The sequence below is a fragment of the Nyctereutes procyonoides genome, unplaced genomic scaffold, assembly GCF_905146905.1.
Source record: "Nyctereutes procyonoides isolate TBG_1078 unplaced genomic scaffold, NYPRO_anot_genome, whole genome shotgun sequence".
NCBI classification, from domain to species: domain Eukaryota; kingdom Metazoa; phylum Chordata; class Mammalia; order Carnivora; family Canidae; genus Nyctereutes; species Nyctereutes procyonoides.
The window spans coordinates 46,336,238-46,362,360 of record NW_026575046.1 but is presented as its reverse complement, the minus strand read 5'-3'; the positions used below and the strand labels follow the sequence as shown (position 1 = coordinate 46,362,360).

The 26,123-nt window shown below is 42.9% G+C and overlaps 1 protein-coding gene across 1 annotated transcript in view; it reads right to left on the bottom strand.

Moving 5' to 3' along the window:
• Positions 1 to 26,123, bottom strand: part of DOCK2 (dedicator of cytokinesis 2) — a 401,682-nt gene that overhangs the window by 25,729 nt on the left and 349,830 nt on the right. Inside the window, exons 34-41 of the mRNA XM_055325894.1 lie at positions 20,812 to 20,897; positions 14,625 to 14,781; positions 12,648 to 12,688; positions 9,110 to 9,200; positions 8,266 to 8,385; positions 4,644 to 4,733; positions 2,467 to 2,571; positions 769 to 910 (exon numbers count right to left, since the gene is read on the bottom strand). Coding sequence (XP_055181869.1) covers positions 769 to 910; positions 2,467 to 2,571; positions 4,644 to 4,733; positions 8,266 to 8,385; positions 9,110 to 9,200; positions 12,648 to 12,688; positions 14,625 to 14,781; positions 20,812 to 20,897 — 832 coding nt within the window. The remainder of the gene's footprint in view (positions 1 to 768; positions 911 to 2,466; positions 2,572 to 4,643; positions 4,734 to 8,265; positions 8,386 to 9,109; positions 9,201 to 12,647; positions 12,689 to 14,624; positions 14,782 to 20,811; positions 20,898 to 26,123) is intronic.

The following is a 26,123-nucleotide window of genomic DNA, read 5'->3' as shown; positions in this document are numbered from 1 at the left end:
AAGAAGAGGGAACCAACTAGATGTTTTTAGGCAACAGAAATGAGGCCACTGTGGCCAGAGGGGCATGAGAGAGGGAAGGAAGAATCATGAGGAAGGGGCAATGACATTAGGGAAACAGGCAGGGATCAGATGGTGGACATGATCCTGGCCTCACTCAGGAGTTTTGATCTTATTGTAAGAGCACTGTGGCACTATTTCAGTTTTTGGAACCTGCTGTGCTCCTTCCACTTGAGGCCTGGGCATATGATGGTCCTTTCCTCTATCTAGGCCATTCTCCTTGCCTCCTATTAACCTTTGGCTAGTTGCTAAACTTAAACATTACCTTCCTCAAGGAAGCCTTCTCTGCCTTCCCAATCACAGATCACAATGTCCTGCATGGGTTCCTCTTGGCTTTAACCCAGTTTTTATAAACACATACTTAATGGTGCAATTAGTTGTTCAGTGCCTCTTTTACTTGTTAGACTATAAGCTCCCTAAAGGTAGGACCACTTTGTGAGTGTGATCTTTAGCACCTTACACAATGATTGGCACAGACTCAGGGCTTGACAGTATTCATTATGAGAATGAATGAATGAGTGAATTGCTCAATGAATGGAATGTTTAGAATTTCCCGAGATGGATTTTTGGATCCCACATTGGACACTAAAATTGGCACTACTGCCATGATTCTGGCAGCAGCTCTAAGCTCTTAGGTGGGGCTCTATGGGCTAACGTCCCAGGAGAGCTGCCTCTGCCCGGCCCCTTGGCTGGGCCATTCTCCAAGGATACACTGGCCTGGGGCATTCTTCACGTCCTCCCCGGGGGCAGAGGTTGTGTTCATCTTCTCTGCATTGGGGAACTGGCTCATCAGCTGCATCTGGAAATCTTCTCTCCGCTCATACTCCTTCCCTCGGTAGATAAACACCTTGTTCTGCAGAGAAATGACACCCAACAGAGATCTCAGAGCCTAGGCCTGGAGAACGTGATACAAGCAAAGCTGGGAGGCTTATGACATGAGTGTAGAGCTATGGTGACCTCTTATAGATCTCCCTCCTTTCTGCTTCCTCACCACAGAAAGGAGAAGCTCAGCTCACCAACCTACCTAGGCACACCACTTCTTTAAAAAGATAGATTCTAAAAGGAGAGGGTATCATGGATGTTGAGAACTTCTTCAAACTCTTCTGTGTACAGCTTTCAGAATTATTCATCACTTGGCTCTCAGTGTGTCATACCTGTCTTCTGTTTACATAATCACAAAATGTCCCTCCTGCTTTTCATGGGCCATGTGGGCTGGGCCTGTAGGATGGAAGGTATCAGCATTCGGGTCCTTCATCACTTGGCTCCTGGCTCTAGCTCCACAGAAATATACACTTTATCCTTCTTTGACTGAGTTAGCCTCCTCTCAATAAGCGGTTTTCAAATGGGGGTTGATTTGTTTCCTAAGGGACACTGGCAATGTCAGGAAATATTTTTGGTTGGCACAACTTGGGAGAGAGAGAGGTACTAGAACTCAGTGTGTAGAGGCCCAGGATACTACTAAATGCCCTTCAATGCAGAGGACAGTTGTCATAATGAAGAATAACCTGATCTAAAATGTCAAAAAGAGCTAAAGTTGAGAATCCATGTTCTAGACCATATCTGTACCATCTGTGCCACTTCTAATGGCCTATAAGTTCTTCAGTCCAAACCCACGTCTGTCAGCTCGCTGTATCAGTACTTCCAAATCTGGGGGATTGTCAGAAGGGCCTAGGAGAATTCTAAAATTTCAGATCCCCAAGCCTAGCTCCAGACTTGCTGAAATGCGATCTATGGGAATAGGATCCTGGAATGTGTATCCTTAAGTTCCAGAAACTGCATGCTGTGTGGTGTCACAACAGATTGTGGAAACAGGTATAAGACACTAGTTATCTTCTCTTAATCTAAACATTATAGAGATTTGCAGAAATATGAAATAGTCTCACTGCACACATTTTTATTAGAGAATATAACTATTTTTCATAAAGATGAAAGTTGTGTTAACATATGACAGGTTAATTATTGTTATTTTTAGATAAACTGATATTTTTAAATTTTCTTAGTTTTAATGTTGAATATGGTAGATATAGACAGAGTCTATAAATACAAAAGTTCATTGAGGACCTCAATAATTTTTCAGAGAGAAAAGAGATTCCTGAGCCCAAAGGGTCTGAGAACTAGTGCTCTGCTATGCCTGCTGGGTAGCAGAAGGCATCCAGTTCCCCTTGAATGCCTCACTCAAGGGATGGGGAGCTAGTACCTCACAGAGTAGCTCTGGTTTCTGTATATCTAGAGAAACATGGGGTGGCTGAAGGTGGTAATGATAGAGGCACTGGGCTTATGCTGGCAGTGAGGGCAGCAGTTGGAAGGAGGAGAACACAGAGTCTGAGTATAAGCGGCTCCTTGAAGCACAAAGTGACAGCTGAGAGGCCCCAGGCCTCTGGCCTGGGTCTCAGTCACCAGCATACTCACCCGCAGAAAGGAGGGAAATCCCTGGCCGTAGTATCCAACAGCAAAATAGTCTGGCTTAGGCCTGAGGATTTTCATGATGTTTTCATAGAATTTTGCCTGCTGGATCTGAAAGGAGAAAACTCATAGCTTATAACAACATAAATGTGTATCAAAGGCACATCTAACCCAGAGAGGCCAAACTTGAGACATGATCATTATACCAGAACCAAGATGCCTAGTGCATATATTTGCATATCTGTGGATATGTCTATAATTGTAATAGCAATAGCTGTATTTACCCATACCAGGTTCCATGTTGATCACTCTACCTGTACCAGCTCGCTTACTTGCATCCTCCTCGTAACAACTCACAAGGATCGTATCTCTGTTTTTTTAGAGATAATAGTCTTTTTTTTTAAAGATTTTATTTATTCATTCATGAGAGAGACACACACACACACAGAGAGAGAGAGAGAGAGGGAGGGAGAGAGAGAGAGAGAGAGAGAGAGAGAGAGAGAGAGGCAGAGACATAGGCAGAGGGAGAAGCAGGATCCATGCAGGGAGCCTGATGTGGGACTTGATCCTGGGACCTCAGGGTCATGCCCTGAGCCAAAGGTAGACACTTAACCACTGAGCCACCCAGGCATCCCTCGTATCTCTGTTTTGCAAATAAAGAAATGGTGTCTCATAATGCAGCTAGTAAGTATGGAGCTGAATCCAGCCAGCTGTCCATAGCCCCCCACTACCTCACTCTGGCTTACCACACTGCTCCCTCCTCCATGCGCACCAGGCATGTGTTTATGAGGCTCTATGGATGCATAAATATCTCTGGATATAGAAGTCTTCCTGCGTATGTGCACTTAACATATTTCATCAATTCCAAGAGGTGTGTGTTTTTCATATTTTAACATCTCTGAAAAGTGTTTACATCCTACTTTATACCTGATAGCATCTTACAATTGCTATTAGCCAGGCAGAAATCATGACAGGAGACATAAAAAAAAATGCTACATCTCACAGGATGGCATCTTAAATTTGATACAACATGGGAGATAAATGTGGGTGGACAGAAGTCTATGCAATGTAGGCTTGGAGCGTGGATGTACACATACGTCAGCATTGCATGAAACTGCATGTATATGTGCATGTCTGTAAATAAATGTGTACTGTGCGTATGTGCATATGCGTGTGCACAAATGTGTATGGGATGTGTGTCTGCAAGTGTACAAATGAATGTATACTCTGTGTATGTACATGTATATACAAGTGTGTAGCGCATGTGTGCATATGTGTGCATGAATGTGTACTCCGTGTGTGTATGTGTGCAAGCACATAAATACACATGTTTAGAAGGCATGTGTTTCTATGTCTGCAAAAATCTGTATGGATGTATGTATGGGATAAATGTAAGTGTTTCTTGGTGTGATTACATGTGTGTTCGCATTGTATCCTACACACAGTACAAACAGCAAACAGCTCAGCTGTTTTTTAACAAGAAAACTGTACTCAATACCCACCCCACCCCCAAAGAAGCAATAAATCATCTCTCCACATTCTGACTCTCATTTTAGAGTCTCCTGGACACAGCTGGACTGGCCTGTCAAAACAGGCTAAGATGGGGCGGCAGGCCCTGGCTCTGAGGTGGCGAGGAAATATGTGGGAGGTGTGTGAGTGGTAGGAGCAGCCAAAATGTTCTGCATTTTCCCTGCAGAGGCCACCTCCCTGCCAAGCCCTGGCATCTGCAGCATAAGCAGGCTAGGCTGGCTTACCTCGCTTTCCACATACCCCCACCAAATCACCAGCACCAAGGAGCTAATGGGGAATGGCCAGACGGGGAGCATTTTAATGTGATTTATCTGTTAATCAGAAAGCACAAATTTGCGTTTTTATTTAATTGGCTTAGTGATTTGTGGGGATTTTACTGCAAATGTAGCACAGTGTTTATTGAGTGTGCAATAGCAGCAGCAGCCCCCGTGCCAAGCAGGAACTTACCACTCCATCCGGGAAACTGTCGCTGATGACTTTTCCCAGAATACCTCCCTCTGAAAATATTGCCAACTGGAAGGAAAGCTTTCAGCAGCCTCACTCAGCTCAGGCCCCACTCCCAGCCTTTTTTTGTTGTCCTGACCCCACCTGGCCTCCCGCTCCCTCGTCCCCAGCCTCTCTGAGGAGCCGAGGTCCCGGGCACCCAGACTTACCAGGTTCTGGCTCAGGAGCTCATAGTCAAAGATCTCCATCTCGTATTGGTCCGCCAGCTCCTTGCACAGACTGATGGCCTCTTCCCACATCTACAGGAAGGTCAAGAGCACAAAGTTTAGGGGGCTCCCCCGGGCTTGTAGAACCCTCGCTGAGAAAGGGGCTAGCTGGAGCTTGCCTCCTGGGACTGCACTGCAAGCCTTACTCAGACCCAGGCCCGGCCCCATGTACAGGGAGCCGGGTACGTCTCCGGGAGCAGGACCCTTCCTCTGCCCCTCATTCTAGTTCTGTGACAAATAATGGAGCAGCCAGAGACTAAGCTAAATGCTTTATTTGCATGCTTTCTGGGTCTCCACAACTACTCTGGGAGGTGACTAGTAACATTTGCATTTCGCAGGTAAGAAATGGGGGTTCAGCTAGGCAGAGACATTGTCCCAGGTCACATGCCCAACCAAAAGCTGGGTTAGAATGCACACCTGGGTGTGACCTGGTAATTGTCGACTATAGGCCTAATGTTGTACAGAAGGTCTCTAGGCCATATTTATCTTGCACAGCTGAAAGAGACACCTGTCTCTTCTTCGTAATGGGGTTATTTGGAGTATATGAGCGGGGAGGGGGCTGCGTAGAGGTGGAGATGGAGCTGGTACTAGAGAATGAAAAGAGTAGTTAGAAGTTTTTGTAAGGGGCACCAGGTGGCTCAATCGGTTAAATGTCCAACTATTGATTTCGGCTCTAGTCATGATCTTAGGGTTGTGAGATTGAGCCCCACATCAGGTTCCACACTGGACATGAAGCCTGCTTAAAATTATTTCTCTCCCTCCCACTCTGCCCCTTACTCCCTCTCTAAAAATAAAAATAAAGAAATTTTGTAAATAGATCTTTTTCATTTGAAAAAAAAATTCTGAGAAAATAAACCTTGGTTATAGGGGATTTCCCTTTTTCTCTGCTTTGTCTTAGGCTGAATCCAATAGATCAAACTTCCATCTTGGACTAAAGGGGGTTGGAAGCTTTTGCAGAGAGGCGGGGGAGATGCAGAGTGGGCTAGAGATCTGGCAATCTCAAGGGACACCCATCACATTTCATATTCAGTTTAAAATGGAAAATGCATCTAAATGGAGAAGCTAGGGGAGGTGGGGAAGGAAAGAGGGGAGGTTGCCAAAATGTAGTGTGTGCTTTGTAGCAAAAATGCTCTCTCTGCATCCAAGCATAAAAATAAATAAAAGCAAGTGCCGAGTGGAGGAGCCATGGCTGTAAACCCGTGGACAACTTAGTGAGCAGCATAAAAATGCTTTATGTGCCAGGAGGAACCAAGTCCACAGGCCAGACTGGACTGGGCCTTTCTTTCTCTTCAGCCTGGCAAGAAGATGGTGGTAAAGTCCCTGAGCTGGGTCAGAGGACTGTTTGGCTCATGTGTAAGTATTTGCCAATTTCCTACCATAATATGCCAGAAATGCTCTTCCCATGTGTTTAGAGACCACTAAGGGGCCAGGGAGTGAGTCACATACCTAGGATTTCCTCCTGAGTATGCGTATGGTCACTGGGACCTCTGACAATCACTGATCCCTCTGAATTTCATACATTAACTATTGGGCACCTGCTGGTTTCTAGGCATGGTAAGGTATATGGTGATGGAACAGATATAAATATGGATAAGACACAGTCTCTTCTTTCATGAAACATAAGTGGATAAAGCATACACATAAATAGATGTAAGAGTTGGGTTTTGAGGGACGTAGAGGAGTCCACCAAGTATTGATAGGTGGACTTTCAGAGTAGAAAGCTATTGTGTGTGCCTGGAGCAATAAATCTCCATGAGGGGAAGTGTGGCAAAACGAAGGTAAAGGGATGCTAATGTGTTTGGGCTTCATTCTGGAACCTTCCACAGCAGTGGCTATCAGAGTGAGCTGTACTCATCTGTTCTCTCCTCTCTGCTCCCAAACCTTGGCACTACATCCCCCATTCTCTATTATTGTACAACACCAAAGGGTAATATGCAAAAGAGATCATGATTGGGATGTCTGTTTTGCCAGTTAGATGATAAGCTCCCTGAGATGAGGGATGATGCCTTTTTTCTTCTATACTCAGCACAAGGTGAGTTGAACTGGATACTTTATAGAGGACAAAACTCAACATGTCCTTTTGGGGCTTTCACAGTTACAGACTGAATCAGCTGTAAACAAATAGGAAGCTCTGACTTGATTCTAGCAGGGCAGGAGGTTCCAGCAATGGCGGACTTTCTGCCCTCAAGAGGCTTATAATTGTAAATTATAAAAACAGTGTTCTCCAACTGCTCAACTCCTGGGAATTTATAAGCCCTTCCACAGACATTACCTCATTTTGTCTTTCCAGGGAAGGTGGGGAGATCGGGCCAAGACAGATACAATGAACTGCAGTGACAGAACAGACCAAAATTAAGTCCATTAAATTTTGTCCTTATAAACTGTAAGAGACCTTGTAATTCAGAGGAGAAGCAGGGCTGTAGGTAAGCTGAAGGACTCAAGAAAGTTTTGATGGAGGGTGACCAATTAACTGGGGCCTTGAAGGCAGAATACAGTAAAGAGGAGAGCTAACATTTAAGAAGATAGGACTAAAAAAAAAAAGAAGATAGGACTATGTACCAGACCCTATGCTAGGTGTGTCACATGCACTCTCTCACCTGATTTTCATAATACAACTAGTTAATATGTACTATCAGTATCACTATTTTGGGTTGGAATTGAAGTCTCTAAGAGGCCAAGGGAATGGTAGGTGGGAGAGGAGCAAGGTTTGAAGCCAAGCTGGCTCCAGGGCCTGAGCAGTTAGCCCACATGCTGCATCTCCTACAGGATGAATGCTGCATTTGGGTTGGTGCTTCCTAAAGCTCCACTGGAGAATGGAAGATGGGAAGCAGTTGGTCTGGCTAATCTTCTGAGCAAACCCAACCAAACATTTTGTGTCCTTATTGTTTAAAGATCAGTGATGGCATCAGAGGCTCTGTGCTAGCCATTGGGCATTCAGCAGTGAACAAGACAAGTCTCTGTGTTCATATTCTAAAATGCTGTTTTGTCTAAGTTGGTAAGGGAAGGTGTCTTTGAGGACATGACATCTAAGCAAAGCTATGAGCCGTGAGAAGGAGTCTGCCAGGAAAGCCATGGAGGAAAAATGTTCTAAGGTGGGAAAAGCAAGTACAAAGACCCTGATATGGAAAGGAGCTTGGCATGATGTGTGGGATCTTGCAGGCATGAAATGAGGACAGCTCATGTGGGGCCACGCAGGTCATAAGCAGGATTGTATAATCATTCTAGTGGGATGGGGAAGCCATGGAGATGACTATAAGGAGAATGATGAGATCCAATGTATGTTTTGTGATCCCCATTTCCTGTTTGAAGGATGATCCGATGAAGGCAATAGAAGAAGCAGGCAGATTGCTTAGAACCCGTTGAGTATCCAAGTGAACAATGACAAGGCCTTGAACAAAAGTGGTGAGAAGGTGGAGAATGTGGAGAGAAGTAATCAGACTTAGAATTGGGAAGAAGGGCTGACCAGGCCTGTAGATGGATGTCCTTCGCAGACAAGGTCGAGAAGGAACTATCCTTCCCCATAGCTAAAGTCCCCACAGAGAGAGGAAGGACATGGACAAATTACCTTTCCTTTGTCAAAGTAGCCTATGATGATCTCATAGAGCGTCTCCTTCAGCTGTCGGTGAGTCTGGGGGTGCTGCTGGCCTGTCTGCATGACCTGTGATGCGCACTGCTCATCTGACCACTGAGGAGAAAAAACACAGACACAGTCACCTGGGGGCTGAGAGGCAGCCAAAAGTAGGCGTCTTCCTTACTGATGAGAAGCAAGAGGAAGCCCTGCAAATACTTCTGCCAGCTTGCCCATCACTCTGGAGGTGAGTGGTCAGTCAGAGAGATGCTGGTCTGCAGTTTCCATTTGGGAAATGCCTCCTGATTTTTGCCAAGTTGTGCTTATTTGACTCTCTCTTGGCTCATATGTGTGGTTTGTAGGGATTTTCTCTAAATCCCTATAAGACATGGTCCTAGCTTTTCAAAGGCCAAAGGAAATCCTTTAGATGTTGGCCAGCTACAACACTATTTTCAAGAGAAGGAAAACAGCTAATTGGACATGCTAATGATTTATAGTTGATGTTTGGATGTTATATAAAACTATAAAACATATCTGAGATGGTTGTCATTGTTGCTAAATATGAAAGTCACTTGAAATCTTATATGACCAGACAAAGCACTGCAGAACAGTAACTGGCCATGTCGAGTTTGGGGACACAGCAAAACAAAATTTATTGGCTAATTCTTTTGCCTTGCCTTACCCATCTTTTCCCTTCCTTTCTGTTTTTCTCTTTCTTCCTCACTTTCAACTTCTCTTTCTCTCTTTGTTTCCTTTCTGTCTTTCTTTCTTAGTTCTTAAACTTGCTATGAGGCCCCCATAGATATCCTAGCACAAATCACCTCCACTGGAATGGCAGTACCTTGAGAAGCCAGGTGTGGAGAAGAAGTGTGTAGGCAGCCTCTGTGTAATTGTCACAATCCAAGTGAAGATCACGGAGTTTGTACAGGTACCTGTTCAGGGAAATATGATAGGTTACCAGGTTTAATAATAAGGAGGCAGGAAGTAGGGCCAACTGGGAGTCAGACAGAACAACTAGACACCTCTGAGGACCGCAAAGGACTGTATTCTCATAATTGGCTCCCCCTACAGTGGCCTTTAGTGTTAGTGGAATACTTTGTGTGTGACAGGCACCATGCTAAGTATTTTGAAAGCCTTACATCATTTAATCTAACAAACTCATATTCCAACTTTGGGAGATAGATTTGTTGAGAATTCCCACTTCTAGATGAGAAAACTATGGACTGGAGACATTAAGTATCATCCCAGCCAGCATGCAACTTGATAGTGAGGAGTCTGGCCAATGCAATATGACAGGTAAGACAAATTAAGGAAGGTGAAATGAATAACTCATCAGAAGTCTTATGCTAATAATTGGAAGAGCTGGAACATGATTCCAGGCTAATTATCTCCACAGTCTGTACTCTGAACACTGTACTAGTCCAGGAGAATGAACAAGCTACAGTGTTATTTTTTTTTATTTAATTATTCATGATAGTCACACAGAGAGAGACAGAAAGGCAGAGTCATAGGCAGAGGGAGAAGCAGGCTCCATGCACCGGGAGCCCGACGTGGGACTCGATCCTGGGTCTCCAGGATCACGCCCTGGGCCAAAGGCAGGCGCCAAACCGCTGCACCACCCAGGGATCCCGCTACAGTGTTATAAAGCATAGCTCTTACCCTCACTTCAGTGTTCTCATGGAATAAAAGAAGTGCATTTTCTGGTAAGAAAAGGACGTGGGGTGAGGGCCTCAAGACTGGATATTCCCGCGGAGACCTCGGGCTGTCAGTAGGGAGAATATACTATTCAACCATAACCACATTCCCTCCTTCTCTCCTTTTGCAATGTGAGGTTCCAGTTCTGAACCCTGGGACAGATGACTCTACATTGTAAAAATATAGTTGTGATCCATGTTGTGAAGGACAGGTCTATGGTATTTTGAGAACAGGATTCATCTAGGTGGGGAGAAGAGGAGCTTCTAGAAAAGTTCAGAGTAGCATGATAGTTGGGCTACGATCTAAAAGTAAGGGGATGAGTGAGGGATGAGCATCCCAGATAGAAAGATTTTCTTATTCATTCATCCAGCAAATAGGTACTTTATTATATCAATTCATCCTCCCAATCATCCTTTTGTAGATGAGAAACCTGAGATTTATATTAAAGTAGACAGAGCAAGAAAGAGGTAGAACCAGGGTTAAACATCAGCAATTTCTACCTCTATGGTCATGGCTATTCCACTCTCGTCCCTCATATTCCTTCTCATCAATCAGAGTTATCAGTAGAATTACACATGGCTTGCATGAAGGGGATGTTGAGTTTGTGTTCTAACTTTAGAGGTTTCTAAAGGTTTCTTTAGAGGTTTTTTATGTGCATGGCTGAATCCTACCTTATATCCTCCTGCCCATCCTTGGTCCCTTAAGTCCCTAGATAGCTGGGTCCAAAAACCTTTAAGAGAGAAGCCATAGGAACAGATTTTCTGCTACTTTCAACTCCTTGATTAACCCAGACATCCTCTCCTCTTTTTTGTCAACTTGAGGATTTGGTGATCTACTGTAGAACCCTAAGGAAAACACCTGATGGACCTGACCAGGGATTCAAACTCAAACACTACATAGGCCAGATAGGCAGCTTGAATGAGGTAAGCAGGGTGAAGTTTAATGGGGAATGGGGATGATGTCATGACCAGAGTACTCCAGTTTTGTCAGGACAAGAGGAGGGCCCAGTGTTGCTACACCTTCTGAGTTTCTTAGCAGAGGAGAATTTTTATTTTTATGTAAAATCTCTAGATTTTCAAATTTTGGCAACCAATTTAAAAATGTTTTTAAATACTATGCCTGCCAAACAGAACAGGTTTTCAGACTATATCCTGTCACATTGTTTGGTTTAGACAAATGCGGTTTTCCTAGATTACAACAGAACTCAAATCTCTAGAGCTTATGGAGATGTGGGGCTCGCCATCTGTGTTTCTAAAATGGGAAGGAGAGAAAAAAGGTTGGAGGGATGGATCCATGTGCTAGACACTTTACCTATAGCATCTCATTTAATCCTCAAAATAGAAGGTAGAATGGAAACATTCTATAAGGGGAAACCTCAGCCCGGAGATACTAAGTGATCGTATCCAGGGTCACCAAAAAGACAAGGTGAAGACCTTAGGCCCTTTGGACTCCAAAGCTTTCTACTACTATAATAAGTCATGTCTAGTGATGTTATAAATACCATCTAAGCTTAGGACAGCCTATGGAATTATCTTCTATCCAAATGATAGTTCCTATTCCTGGAATAATGCTAAACTAAGTACCTAGAAATATCTGCAATAAAAGCAGAGTAGGTGCGAACTTGGGAGTCTCTGGCCTTTGACAGAATGGGTCAAAAGACTTGAAAATGCGTGTTAACCTTCTGGTCAATTTCTCTTCATGGGCTCTTGTCTCATAAGGATGCGTGCAAGATATATCTTGGACACATAAGACATACATCTTAAAATTTTGTTGTGCTATTTATGATAGAAAAAAGTTGGAAACAACCTAAATGTTCAACAATATAGGATTGGCTATATAAATTATAGTACTTTCTGGAAAGAGAATTTTATAGTTTCATTAAAAATGATGTTGAAATTCATCTGTTGACATGGAATTCTTGTCAAGCAAAGGATAAATCATGAGCAATATGATCTCATTTTTGTAAAAAATATTCAGGCATAGAATTCTATCTATATATAAATATAAAAGGGTCTGAGAATATGTATGGATTATGGAGTTTATTTCATTTCTTTTGTTTTTGTCTTTATTTTATGAGTTTTTTGTTGCTATTGTTTTGGTAATAAGTATGCATTATTTTTGTAATGAGTAAAAATAACAATAAAAAACTTTGGAGAAAAAAATATGAGGTTCTGAAAAACACTGGCAAGGGATATTTTTGCTTCAGGCTAATGTTCCCTCCCCCCAAAATCCCTTCATGATGTATTCAAATCAGTGTTTTTTAAATGCCTACATGGAAGCAGGTATCATGCATCTTGGTATTTTTTTCCCTTTGAAATTGGGCTGGCCAATGGTCTAACTACATGCTTCATAAACCCTGGACTTAGACCTCATGTGCGAGCCCTTCAACAAATGTAGATGCAGTTCACCAGCTCAATCCACAAGGTAGGTTAAGGAAAGAATGGGCCATGGACACAGCAAAACAGCATGGCAGATCATAAAACTCCAAGTGGCATGAGGGACTGCTTATGCTTATCAGAGAATAAAAGGAGTTGAATCTGGAAAGATTGATAGGAAACAGAACACAGAGGGATCTAGTGTTAAGAAGATAAGTTTAAATTCTATGCTGAAGGCAGTGGGGAGCCATAGGTGGATACTGAGCAGGAGAATGACACAGCAGGTCTGGGTTTTAGAAAAAATCTTACCTTATGTACATCTCTTCTCGATTGTTATCTTTGTAGAAATTCTAGGTAGTGGAGGAAAAACAGTGATGAGTGCTTTTCTTTGCAGAGTGGCAGGGGTGTAATGATGGAGATGTGCAGAAGACTGCTATTTACTATCTGGGGACCCTGAGACGGGAGCACAGAATTTACTTTCCTGAATGCATCAAACATCCTTTTTAGGAGATTGCCTTAAAAGTCACCTCCCTGATCCTTAGACTGAAAAGGGACAAAGGGGGTAGCTCAACCATCATATATTAGGAGTGAAGTTGGGATATTTGCTGTACTGAGAGATGGGCTGTCAAGATTGAGGCTGTCCACTTTGATAGAGTCTACAACAAAAGGCAGCCTGGCTTGATGTTGACGAGCTTAGACCCAGTACTCAGATGGAGCTGGTTGGACTGAGGGTAATAGCAGTAATCAAAGTAATAGGAACAGTAATAGATCTCAGGGATAATAATGAACATAACTCTTATTGGTACAGAAGTATGAGGAATTACTATGAGACCTGATAGGCAAAAACATTTAAACTTGGCAATACCTAGGAAGCCTGACTCAAGCTCAGGCGTCATTTAGACTAGTAGTGGTCCTGGGCTCTACCACCAGGGATCCTAATCTCAAACATTTGTAAATAAGTCTTTACAAATTCCCAGCCAAGAGGTCATGGTCTGACTGATGAGCCATTCTTTGAGAAAACCCTGGTTTAACCCAATATGCCCATGTGCACTGGATGCTTAGAGAGGAGGAGGTGATATGTTCCAGATGTCTCAGGGTACACAGTTAGTGGGTGGCAGAGCCACACTGACCTCAGTGCCCCTGATACCCTCTCTCTGTCCTTATTCCTGATGCCTGCCGTATTTACACCACACCTAAAGCTAGCAGGGTCTAATTGCTTGTGGATCTGCCTATCCCAAACTCTGTCCCTTATCAGAGTCTAACTATTGAAGGTCATTTTCTTCAACTAACTTCTGCCTTTCCATAGAGACAAATTGCTAAACTCTTGGAAAACCCCTCTTCCTACTCTTTATGTAAATTGGACCTGGTGGAGTTATTAGCAATGGATTCTTTTCTACTGTAATCAGGATTTTTAAACTCCCCTTAGCATTTCAGAAAACGAATGGCAATATGTAGGCTGTTAAAAAGGGAGTCCACTTAGGGTAAACAGAGGCCACACAAAGGAACTATAGGACAGAATTTGTATTTCTGGAGCATTGAACATGATATAAAGGATGCAACATGGCCTTTTGGTCAACTTCATTCATTTAAACCCCTTTAGTGTGGGCTTACATGATGGTGTGAAGTGCTGGGGCTGCTCCTCCCTGTCTCATGACCATATCACAGTACATATGAAGAGAGAATGTTTGGGAGCTGGCCCTTGGCAGGTCATGTGGTGTAGGGGTTAGGAGCCTGTACTTGAGATTAGCTGTTCTGGTTGCCTGGCCCATACTAATTTGCTGTAAATACCGGTTATTAGATTACTCCATTCTGTGAGAGAAGGGAACTAATATGTAGTAAGCATTTTACCATGGCCCTGGACTGCATAACCTAAGAAATAGGTACTATTATTTTCTCTATAGAACAGATAAGTCAACTAAACCTTCAGAAAACTTCCTTGGTTTATCTATTCTATTAATTATCAGAGGTAGGATGAGAACCCATGCACTATGTAACTCCAAAGCTCATACTCTTAACCATTCTCTTGCCACTTTCCTTCCATATGATGTGTTAAGTGTTAAATAAAACACTCATTCTCATTTCCTATATGAGGAAACTGAGCATGGAATGGTGAAGTTATTCTCAAGACACAGAGCTAGCAGGTGGCAGAGTAGGGATTCAATCCCACTTTAGTCTGGTTTCCAAAGCATTACTCCCTATCAAGAGCATAGTGAAACCCAAAACCAGGCCTGCCCCCAGGACTCTGGTGTGATGTGACCTTGGGGCAAGGCAGTCAACCCCACGCACCAGTAGATTCACAGTGCAGCTCATGCGGTTGTCTTTGCTCTCATCCGTCATCACACCCCGGTAATCGAGTAGCTTCTCCAGGAGACCTTTGACCAGGTTCACAAAGTTTTCCACTGACTTAAAAATAGTCGGGTGCTCTGCAGCACACTCCATCAGGCTGTGGACAGAGATGGGAAGACAGTGAGCCCATGACCAGGGGAGAAAGAGTGTATTGGGGGCAGGGAGCAAATAAACCAGTGAATCCAAGTTCCCTTGGTTCACATGTTGGCTCGTTTTGTTCATTTATTCAATCACATATTCATCTATATACTTCTTTGTCCATACAGTTTATTAAGTATTTAATATTTTTACCCACCATCAGAATGGGGAAAAAAATGTCCAGTATGGGCAATAGAGTGGTGAAATGGTTACTTATACACATCCACATTGGGAGTAAATCAGTACAACCTTCTAAGAAGCAATTTTCACAATATCTATCAAAATTGTAAATGTACGTAACCTCTGACCCAACAATTCTACTTCTGGGAGTCTATTTGACAGAAATGTTCCCGGAAACATGTAAGGATTTATAATGCTTACAAATTGTGTCTATAGTGAAATAGTTGAAACCATCTTAAATGTCCATCAATAGGTAAATGGTTAATAAATTAAAGCATATTACAAAATGTAGTTCTATGAAGACATTAAAAAGTATGAGAGATAAATATACTTTGACATGAAAAGCTCTATAAAATATACAGATCAGTGAGAAAAGTAAATCTCAGAACAATATTTGTTTTTAATTTAACCAACTCATATAGGACCTACCATGTCCCAGAAATTATTCCAAATGTCTCACAAATGGTAACTCATTTACTCTCCTATCATTGTTTTATGAAATGGGATTTTTGCAAATGGGGAAACTAAGACACAGTGAGGCCAATTAACTTGTCCAAGGTCACACAGTAAGAGGTGTCAATAGAGGTGCATGTCTGCATCATGTGTCTCTGTGTGCTTATAAATGTGCCAAATATGGTCAAGGATAAACACCACACTCTTAATGGTGGTTGCTTCTGACAAAAAGTATATGTGGGGAAATAGAGAAGAAAGTATTCATTTTTTAAATTTAAACATGCATGTGCTATTTGAAAATGTTATATTTGTTGTAATACTAGTATTCTAAAATTTAAAAACAAAAATAAAAATATGGTATTCCTTAAGCAGTTGTCAGGTAGTATGATAGGCATTGTGTGCAGTGGGGATGGGGAGAAAGATAAAATAAGAAATATAAAAAAAATCATGTCTACTTTCAGGAGGCCTACAGGTGAGGCAAGGGGAGACAGATGGATTAAACTTTTGATTAATGACTACATTTTATTAATCACTTATTCTGCACCAGACACTAATCACTTTTTTCCTTTTCCTTTTTCTAATTTTTTTAAATCAATTTTTCTTAAGAAATCACCCCAATAATTCTGACTGGTAAAAATTATTCCTCTCATTTTATAGGTGAGGGAATCAAAACTCAGGTTAAATGACCTTCCCAAATCACTCTTGTAGTAAGCGGCAATCTTGGGAATCAAGCCAAACACTTCCTTATTTTCCCACAGAGAAACATTGTGGTGTGTTCTCAGGCATCTTGAGTAGACAAGCAATACCCAGGCTACTATTTGTTTCTGGCTACTTTCCCCATGGCAGCTTCGGTCCTAAGAGCTCCTAGGAGGGAAAGGTGAGGAAGGCAAGGACTTTAGAGGGTCATTTCCTTCCAGAAGCCAAACCAGGCCGCAAGGAGGCAACATCTCAAACTGTGGCTGTGATCAGACAAATCCATCTTCTCCGTGGGAAAAGCACCTGTTCCCTGGCTCTCAATGAGAGATGCAAATTGTCCTGTGATTTAGACCTGTCTGGCTTAGTCACAGCTGTGCCTGACTCCTTCTGGGACAGTCACTTCCAGCCCTCTTTCCCAAGCTAATGACAATGTGACAAAGCTTTGTCCAGTGTTTATAGTGCAATTCCTCACAGCCTTCCAGGCAGCTCAGACTCAGAAGGTATCTCACAGCCTGAGTGCAGCCAGACCAGTGGTTCTCAGTCCCAACTACGTGTTAGAATCACCAGGGCAACATTTTATAAAGCTCAATGGCCATGGTAAAATTGATGACTTTGTAACTTTGGGAGTGGAAGCCAGGTAGCACTATTTTATTTTTAAAGCTCTCTAGGTGGTTCCAATATGCCACCAACATTAAGAACAACTTGTTTAGTCCAGTACTTTGCAAAGTTCAATGTCCATAGGAATCACCTGGGGATTAACAGATTCTGATTAACAGATTCTGTTAATAGATTCTAGTTCAGTGGATCTGGGCTAGGGCCTGAGATTCTACATTTCTAAAAAGCTCCTTGATGATGCTAGTGCTATTGGTCCTTTACAAAGCATGGGCTTAGAAAAACACAGTCCTGGCTTTCTTAGTTTCATTATTCTTGAAGGTATAGGGTAAGAAAACTGCCTGTATGGTGTAGGACTGGTGAGACAATTGGCAGACTGTTTGGAAATCACCCATCTGTTCACCATCCACCACCATCTACCATCCATCCATCTACTCAATAGATACCGTTCTAGGAACTAGGGCTTCAGAAATCATTAAGACAATGACTTCCAAGAAATCACAGTGTAGTAGGGGAAGCAGATGCAGAGATAAAAACTAACCATAGTATATAGTGTTGCCATTTATTGAGTACTTTCTGTGTTCCAGATGCTGTGCAAACCCATTTTATTGGTTACTTATTTAATACTTAGACAAAATTTCCTTGAGTTAGGCATTATTAATGTTGTCAATCTATAGAGGAGGCATGAAGCCCATGAGTCCTGCCCAGATCACCCAGCTGTTCCTCTCCTTTGAATCCACAATAGAGGACAGTATAATGGAAAAGGGTCCTGTGAATCTTTGATGATGCAGATAATTCCTCACTCAGTGGAAAGAGAGGTGGCAGGGTGCTTGCCAACCCATGTCTATGCTCCTGCCTTGATGGGCCTGGAAGAAGCTTACCCTGCCTTGAAATTGATTTACATTCTGTGTGGGAGGCCTTTGGAGCAAGGAGCCCAGGCCCTGTCAGTGCTGATGGAACTGGGTTTCCATTCATTCCTTTAAAAATGATGTGGGAGGTGCCACATATGACAGGTTGTCTTTCAGGTACTGAACTGGTTTGGGTGGGATCTTGGCCCTAGAACACACATTCCCTGTCCCCTTCAGCCTTCCATCATCTTGTCAGTTCTAGAAAAATTCTCAGGCAGATGGAATACAGAAGGATAGAGTGTCTAATCACTCCATTCAACGTGGGACCCTCACATTAAGATAATTATGGACAAATGGGAGAGGGCTCTGAGGACAGTTCTGAGGGTAGGGAAGAGTTGGATGTTGTACAAGTTTGTGTAGCTTATGTACTGCATAAGAGCCCACAAGAGGCTGAAATTCAGCCCTACTCTATGCCCTAAGCCGTATGCCCTAATGCAGGGTTACAGCTGCCACAGGAAGAGAAGCCTTGCTCTAGTCACAAAGGCACCATCATATTGCTAACCTGTGTACCCACAAGACTGTGTTTGCCCAGAGCGGGCCCTACATACCAGTGGAAGCCCTGAATGAAGGGCTGAGAAGTAAGGCCGGGGGAACTGAGGATGACCAGCCTGGAGGAGAAATGAAACATAATCTCATGGCTTCAAATAACCACATTAGTATCTACCTGGAGAACAACAACAACAACAATAATAATAATAGCTAATATTTCCATACTATTTACTAGTTATCAGAAATTGTACCAAGTACTTCATATGACTTCTCTGTGTATTATAAACAAAAACTATAAGAGTTGGACAGTATTTTCATCTCCAATTTGCAGATAAGGAAACTGAGGCTTGGAAGGTTCAAAGGAAGAAGCAGGGACCTGGCCCTCAGACATTCTAATGGGACCTTGACTCCTCTGGTTGGGTTTGATTAGTTTTGTAGAAATCATTCACACCTCTCTCTCAAGAGCAAAAATAATGAGCTGCTTTTAATTTCCTCAACCTCTAAGGATCCTTTTATAAATAATCACTCAGGAAGGATTTGGAAATCCTGCTGATCATCTGAAGACTGCCACAGAGCCCCATCCACTTATAAAAATGGAAATTGCCAGCACTGTAAATGGTTTCACTTATGATCAATATTTAGATTTTCCTTTTTAGGACTTTAAAATAAACATTGAGTTAGGCAAAATGTCACTTTTTTCCCCTGGACAGTTAGTCTCGATACCTGCCCAAGGGGCTTTCCTTCCGGCTGAGCTATGTTTGCCTTCCATGTGTTTAGTGAGGGCTGTGTACAGTAACAGAAGGGGTTCAGGGCCGCCAAGATGGTACCACCTAGGAATCTGTTCTACCTACTGAACAGGGTAAGGTGGGGTCACAGTGAGTGTTAGAGCAAGGTTCTTAGGTTGCTTTTGTTGTTGAAGTTAAAATATTTAAAAAGGATTGGGAAAAGAATCCAAAATCAGAGTTATATCAGAGAATCATACAAATCAGAGAATATACAACTAGGAAAGAATTTGGAATGTCTGAGCCAAATTCCTAAACTTTGGGAAAGGTCCTTCTGGGGGAAAGGAGACAATTGATATGGACACAGAAACTGGGAGTCAGGTATTTTTAAAAAAGTACAATAACTAAGCTTTTACCTGCTGTGTGCCAGTTGCCTTATAGTTATTCAGTCTTCAAAATAACTATATGTTTATTATTCCCATTTTACAGATGGAGATACAAACTAAAAGCTAAAGATGTGTGATTGGCCCAAAGTTAAGTAGATGCTAGGTGGTGGAATCAGGGTTTAAAACCCAGTATCTTTCTCCAAATATATACAATTGGCCAATATGCACAAGAAAAAAAAAAAAGCTCAACATCATTAGCCATCAAGGAAATGCAAATCAAAATGGCAATGATATCATTTTCACAGCTATGAGGATGGCTCTAATTAGTGAGACAGATATCAACAAGTGTTGGGGAGAATGTGGAGAAACTGGAACTCTCATACACTGCTGGTAGGAATGTGAATGGTCCAGAACTTTGGAAAACAGTCTCACAGTTCTTCAAAAGGCCAAACAGAGTTACCAAATGATCCAGCAATTCCATTCCTTAATTTACACTCTAGAGAACTGTAAGCATATGTCTACACAAAAATGTGCACATGGACCCCCATAGCATCATTCCTAATAGTGAATAAGTAGAAACAGCCTAAATGTCCATTAATTGGTAAATGAATAAACAAAATAGGGTGTATCTAAACAGTGAAATATGAGTCAGCAACAAGAATGAATGAGGGCTGACACCTGCTACAGCATGGATGATCCTTGAAAACATGCTATGAATAAGAAGCCAGGCACCAAGGACCATGTATTGATTCCAATTATATGAAATGTGTAGAATAGACAAATCTCACAGGGACAGAAAGTAGGCAGGATTATGGCTAAAGGATATGGGGTTTCTTTCAGGAAGTGTTCTAAAACTGACTGGCCATGATTATATAGCTCTGCACATATGTTAAAAACCATTGAACTGTATACTTTTAGTGATCTGTACAGTATATAAATTATATGCCAATAAGATGTTAAAACCAAACAGCATCCTGACCCCAAGTTCACTGTTGACCATTGTGCCCTACAGTCAGGCAGAACCGGGTCCCAGCTTGTCCACCCAACTAGCTTGTTCCAGTGTCCTCAGACAAGAACCTCCCGTGAGCCTCAGGGGCCAGCTCTGTGACATGGGGATCAGAGAGTAAATGCAACGAAATGAGGCAGTGCATAGAGAGCATTTAGAATAGCATCCATGTGCTGCATGTGCTCCCTATATGTTGGCTGTGATCAACATCTAAGATTAAAAGAGAGAAAAAAAAAGGAAAAACTAGCAAGAATTATTCCACAGCAAAGAGAGGACAAAAGTGAACATTTTAGTGGATTTTTTCCTTCTTCCTAACACAGCAGAGTTTCTTTTTATCTGTCCCATTCCATCAATATCAAAGAAACAGCCACTCTAGAGGGAGAGAGAGCTGAGGTTTCTTTCAAACATGGAATTTCTCCAATACCAGGGGCCACCAGATGGATCTCTAGGGGAGAAGAGAGCCTCTGAAGGCCCTGAGGTTCTGAACCCTCCAGAAGACCTCCCTTGCTCCTCCAGCATAGGGGGCACTGAACTTACATCGACTCCAGCAGCTGCATGTATTGCTCATCTCCTCGGCCCCCTTCCACCTCATGGTCCAGCTTGAGGATGATTTCGTTTTCAAACTGAAGAAATACATGATGGAAATCAATAATAACAATGTTAGAAGGCTGAATGTTGAAATTAGTCAATTTGTTATATTAACCAAAACTTTAGGGACTGCCATCATTTCCCAGGGTCACTGCCAGGAAGGGGGAGCACACACGGGACACGATACTATTCTTGTCTTTGGAGAATTGCCAGAGTACAGGGAAGAAAAGTAGTTGATAAGCACTGGAAAGAGAAGGAGGGAGGGAGGAGAAGGAGAGTGAATGAGTGAAGGGAAAGGTCACACTGAGTGGAGGGCACAGTGTGTGCAAAGACATGGAGGTATGTGAGAGAATGCATGTTGTCATAGACAACTACCACTTCTGCCTCTCTGGCATTCCTTTCTCCATACTTTTGGCTGCTGGAGATGACCATAATGAAAAAGCCTGCCTGGGAATGACACCAATATGGAGGAAAGCAGAAAGGAGGAGATGGAGAAAGACTGAGCCCCCTTAGCCCATCCATACTTGAAACTCTCCTATTTAAATGAGCTGATGCCTCAGAAAGTAAAGACTGGAGACACCTGTAATGGTCAGAGATCAGACTAGGTAAGTGACCTGAAGGTGAGCACGTACCCACAGTCCCACTAAATCTTGTTAGGGTGAAGACAGGGACTGTTCTATCTCCTTACTTTTACAATCAAGAGGCATCTCACCCACTTCAGTTCATGGTTTATTCAATATTTTGAAGGGCCATACTGGATCCCTTTTCATGGCTAAAATGCAAAAATGGTTTATATTGCTCTAATAACATGCCTTGATAACTCCATTCACATCATGCAATGCATTTCTCCTTATTTACCATTAAATAAGAAACTAGCCCCTGGAAAAGGGAAGGAGGCCCTTAGCAAAGGTCATCAAGGCCAAGGCAGTCTTTGGGTGGGTACTCCTGGTTCCTCACCCAACTTCTCTACCCTCAGTCCTTAAAATATCTCCATGAAGCCTGGAGATCATATTTAGAGGATCACTTTTTTTTAAGAGATAAAGAGAGACCATACATAAGCAGGAGGGGGAAGGGGAGAGAAAGGGAGAAAGGGAGAGAGATATATATAGAGAGAATATCAAGCAGCCTCCACACTCAGAATGGAGCCTGATGTGGGGCTTGATCTCATGACCTAAGACCATGAAGAGCAAAAATCAAGAGTTGGATGCTTAACTGACTGAGCCAGGCAGGCACGTCAAAGAGGATTACTTTTAAATGTGAAAATGCATGAAAAGCAATTGAATTTAAATTAAAAAAAGAAAAGAAAATTTAAAAAAAGAAAATGCATGAAGAGCAGCCAGCCCCAGATTGGCACCACTGAAGTAAGTGTTAGGTATTATTACACATGAAGAAGTAGAGGCTCGGGGAATTTAAGTGGCTTGTCTAATGTCTCAGATGAATGGCAGAGACCTCTTGGCAAGCTCTTTCCAGTGCACAAAGGATCAAGCCCAGTCTGGTTGGCTGGAGTCTTCAAGTGATAAAAGGCAGGGGCTGGATTTACTCTTCCCTCAGCTCACATCTGTGGTGCCATTGTGCCCTCACTTTTGTGTGCTGAGGGCCAAAGGAAAGGACCAGAAGCTTGTGCTGATACAGCACAAATAAGAAGATTGCCTGTGAGTTTCCATAGATGGAGAAGATTTACAGAAGGAGATATACAAAACCTGGAAGATGGGTAAGACTGTGATAAGTATGAAAAGGAATGGCATTCTAGGTAGGAGGCATGGAGTGAGCAAAGGGCAGAGGTAGCAACATAGAAATAAATGAGGAGAGCAGTTCAGCAGGAGTAGAGTTCAAGAAATCGAGGAAGGAAAAAAAATTAGAATGGAGACCTAGATGGGGGCCAATCTGATGAGGGTCTGGGCTACTAGTCTGCACATGAATCATGGACTTCATATGATATATTGTAGTAAGCACCTAATATGCATCAGATATCATCTGGAGTCAAGGGTTGGGACTATCATAATTAGACATGTCTACTGAGCAAGCCTAGGACAGGAAGAAATACAGCTGAAGGACTACAGGTATGGACTTTGATGTTGGACTGTCTGGCTTTACATGTCTGCTCCATTCCCTCCACCATCTAGGGAAAGCTAGTAGGTCTTTCTTTCTTTTTTTTTTTTTTATGATAGTCACAGAGAGAGAGAGAGAGAGAGAGAGAGGCAGAGACACAGGCAGAGGGAGAAGCAGGCTCCATGCACCGGGAGCCCGATGTGGGACTCGATCCCGGGTCTGCAGGATCGCGCCCCGGGCCAAAGGCAGGCGCCAAACCGCTGCGCCACCCAGGGATCCCACTAGTAGGTCTTTCTAATCCTGTTTCAGAGTTTATACCAGGGCCAGCAAATATTCTCTATAAAGGGCCAGATTGTAAATACTTTAGGCTTTGCATATTAGATAGTCTTTGCCACAAAACTCAGCTCTGCTACTGTGACACAAAAGCAACCATAGTAATACATAGACAAATCATCATGGCTGTATTCCAATAAAACTTTATTTATAAAAACAGGCAGCAGGACAGATTTGGCCTATCAATATAATAGTGGTACCAACTGCAAGGGGTAGTTAGAAGGACTGGAGGAGATATTATATATAGTGCACCAGGGGAGAGCATAAACCCTCGTATACATCAGGTTTGCTCATCTGTTTATGATTACTTCTAATGTTATTGCTATTACTGCTGAGTGTTACTGGAAAGCAGCTCTGGGGGAGAAGAAAAAAACAGCTTTTTTTCTTGTCTGAGTTGTTCAGTGGTAAATGTTGGCATGATTCCTCCTCATGCGATGAGCTTTCCTTTAGAGCAGAGAAGTGCATGGGGTAAATAAGCACTTGTCACAGGGTCACAAAAGAGCCTTCAGGGAAGGAAATTACAGGGTGCCAGGAGGTTGTGCAGAGCTGGATGATGAAATATCATGCCTGAGCCTTCCAGGGCAGGTCAGACAGTGAGGGTCTCAGTCAGGCACATCCCAGAGCAGACCATGGCCCGTTTTGCTCCCCAGCAGAGGCACCATGCTCAGGAGTGGCTATGACCACAGCTTTTGGGATCTAAGAGACTTAGTTTGAGTCTTGCTTTGACTTTTTTCCACACTCTGTGACCCTGGGCAAGTTAATAAGCTTTTGGGGGCTGAATTTTCTCATCTATTGAATGGAGAATTAAAACAGTGCCTGCTTAGAGTGGTGCTGGGAGAAGTTAATGGGAAAACACGTGAAAGGCTTAGCATGGCACTTGGCACATAATAAGTGCCCAATAATTGTTAGCAATTAGCATCATGACATTGTTGACATTGTCATTGTCAATAGCACTGCAATCTCACTTAGTCTTTACAAGCGCCAAGGGAGATGGATAGCATCATTCCTATTTTATAAAGAAGGAAACTGAGGCAAAGTGGAACCTTTGTCTTGAGTTTCAAAGGATGGATGGACTTGACCAGTGTAGGCCCAAGGGCCCAGTATTTGTTCTTAAACATACACTATGCCATGCCACTGTGCAGAGCTTCTGGCTTCTCCAACTCAATGCTATTTCCATCCACAGCTACACAACTGTATCACATTGTTGATTCCTCCCACCATCCCTGTAAGGCGAATATTCCTTAAGGAGCATCTGCAGGCTACGTTCATAGAAGTCAATGCTACAGAGGCCCAATATGAATCTTGAGAAGCCCTAGTCAGGGAAAAGGAAGTGAACTCTAGGAGTCCAGCCCTCCTGGGTGGGCCTCCTTCTTCTAGCAGAGTGAGTCCTGCAGGTTTCATGTTCCCGTCATGCCTTCCCTGCATCTCTCCTGCTGCCTCTCCTGACTGCTTGAGAACATCTTGGCTATTTTCATTATTGACTTGCCTAGAATCCCGTGGAAGTGTGACATTTAGGAGACAAGAGGTCTTCTTCAAATGTATGGTGCTGACTTTGACTTTGTATGGGAGGGGCAGAGATTGTGTGAAAGGCCAGGATGGCAGAGAGATAGCATGGATGGAACTGGCACAAGTAAGTCAGCCTGTGGCCTCCTTTGTTAATGAAATGCTGGTTGTCTGGGGGTGGATGTAAACAGACTTGGTGGAGGGGGAAGCTGGAAAAGATAATGTCATGTGAGAGGGGAGTCAGGGCAGCTTCCTATTTTTCTTTGAGTAATCATGTACCTGTCTGCTCCAGATTATTCCCAGGTGGAGCTCAGGTTTGGGAATCTATTATGGTATTACGATATTCATTTTACAGATAAAGAAACTGGGGCTGAAGGAGGGTAAATAACTTACCCAAATTTATTCAGCTCATAAGCAGCAAGCCTATCTGACTCCAAAGCACATGGTCCACAATATAGTAGGTGTCCAGTATACATTTATTGATTGATTGCTCTTTTCCACATTATGTTCTAAGCCATTTAAATCACCACCTTACTCCATGCCAAGACTCAGTTTCAGTGGGATCTCCTAAATTGATATCTCTGTCAATTAATTCATTCACCAAGCAATTACCGACTTCATGCTGTATTCTAGCTGCTGTTCTAGGTGCTGCTGTCAAATCCTATTACCTCTTCCATCTTTGAAAGAGGGATTTTCTCTGGAATCTCCTGCCTACTGCAGCTCAGACTCTCTGGCTGATCATTCTACAGGCATGTTCTACATGATCTATACCATAGGTAACCACTCTTCTCAGTCTCTATGCCCCAGGACTCCCACGCCTTTCCACCAACTTCACCTAGAAACCTTGAAACCCCTCCTTCCACAAAGAATTGGTCAGGAAGACAGCTGGTCTACCCAGCCTCTGGGGAGTCACTTAAGCAATAGTCAGCTACCCTCATTATCCTACATTATGAAAATATTCACTGGAATGTTCTTCCCCATGTCAAGGCCTTTCCTCTGAAATGTGATAGGATGCGGGTCTAAATGCCTCCATTCATCCTGGGAACATTGGCATGGTACCCACCACATTTATGACAGGCACTTGATTGGTGCTAGAAGTTCAGGAATGAGAGACTATCTTCAGTCCTAAAAGAGCTCCCAGTCTTGTGATAAAGATAGATCTATGAGTAGATCATCATGCAATATGGAACAAATGACATGCCTGAGTCTCATGCAGGACAAGATGCATTTCACCCAGACCAGGCACAGCCATGCCAGCTACAATGTGGCAACCCAAGGCTCCTGTTGCAGAAACTGCCATGGCCATAGCCCCACCAACGGCATCATGGAGTGTACCAGGGATGGGACACCCAGGTTCAGGCATAGGACAGAAACCC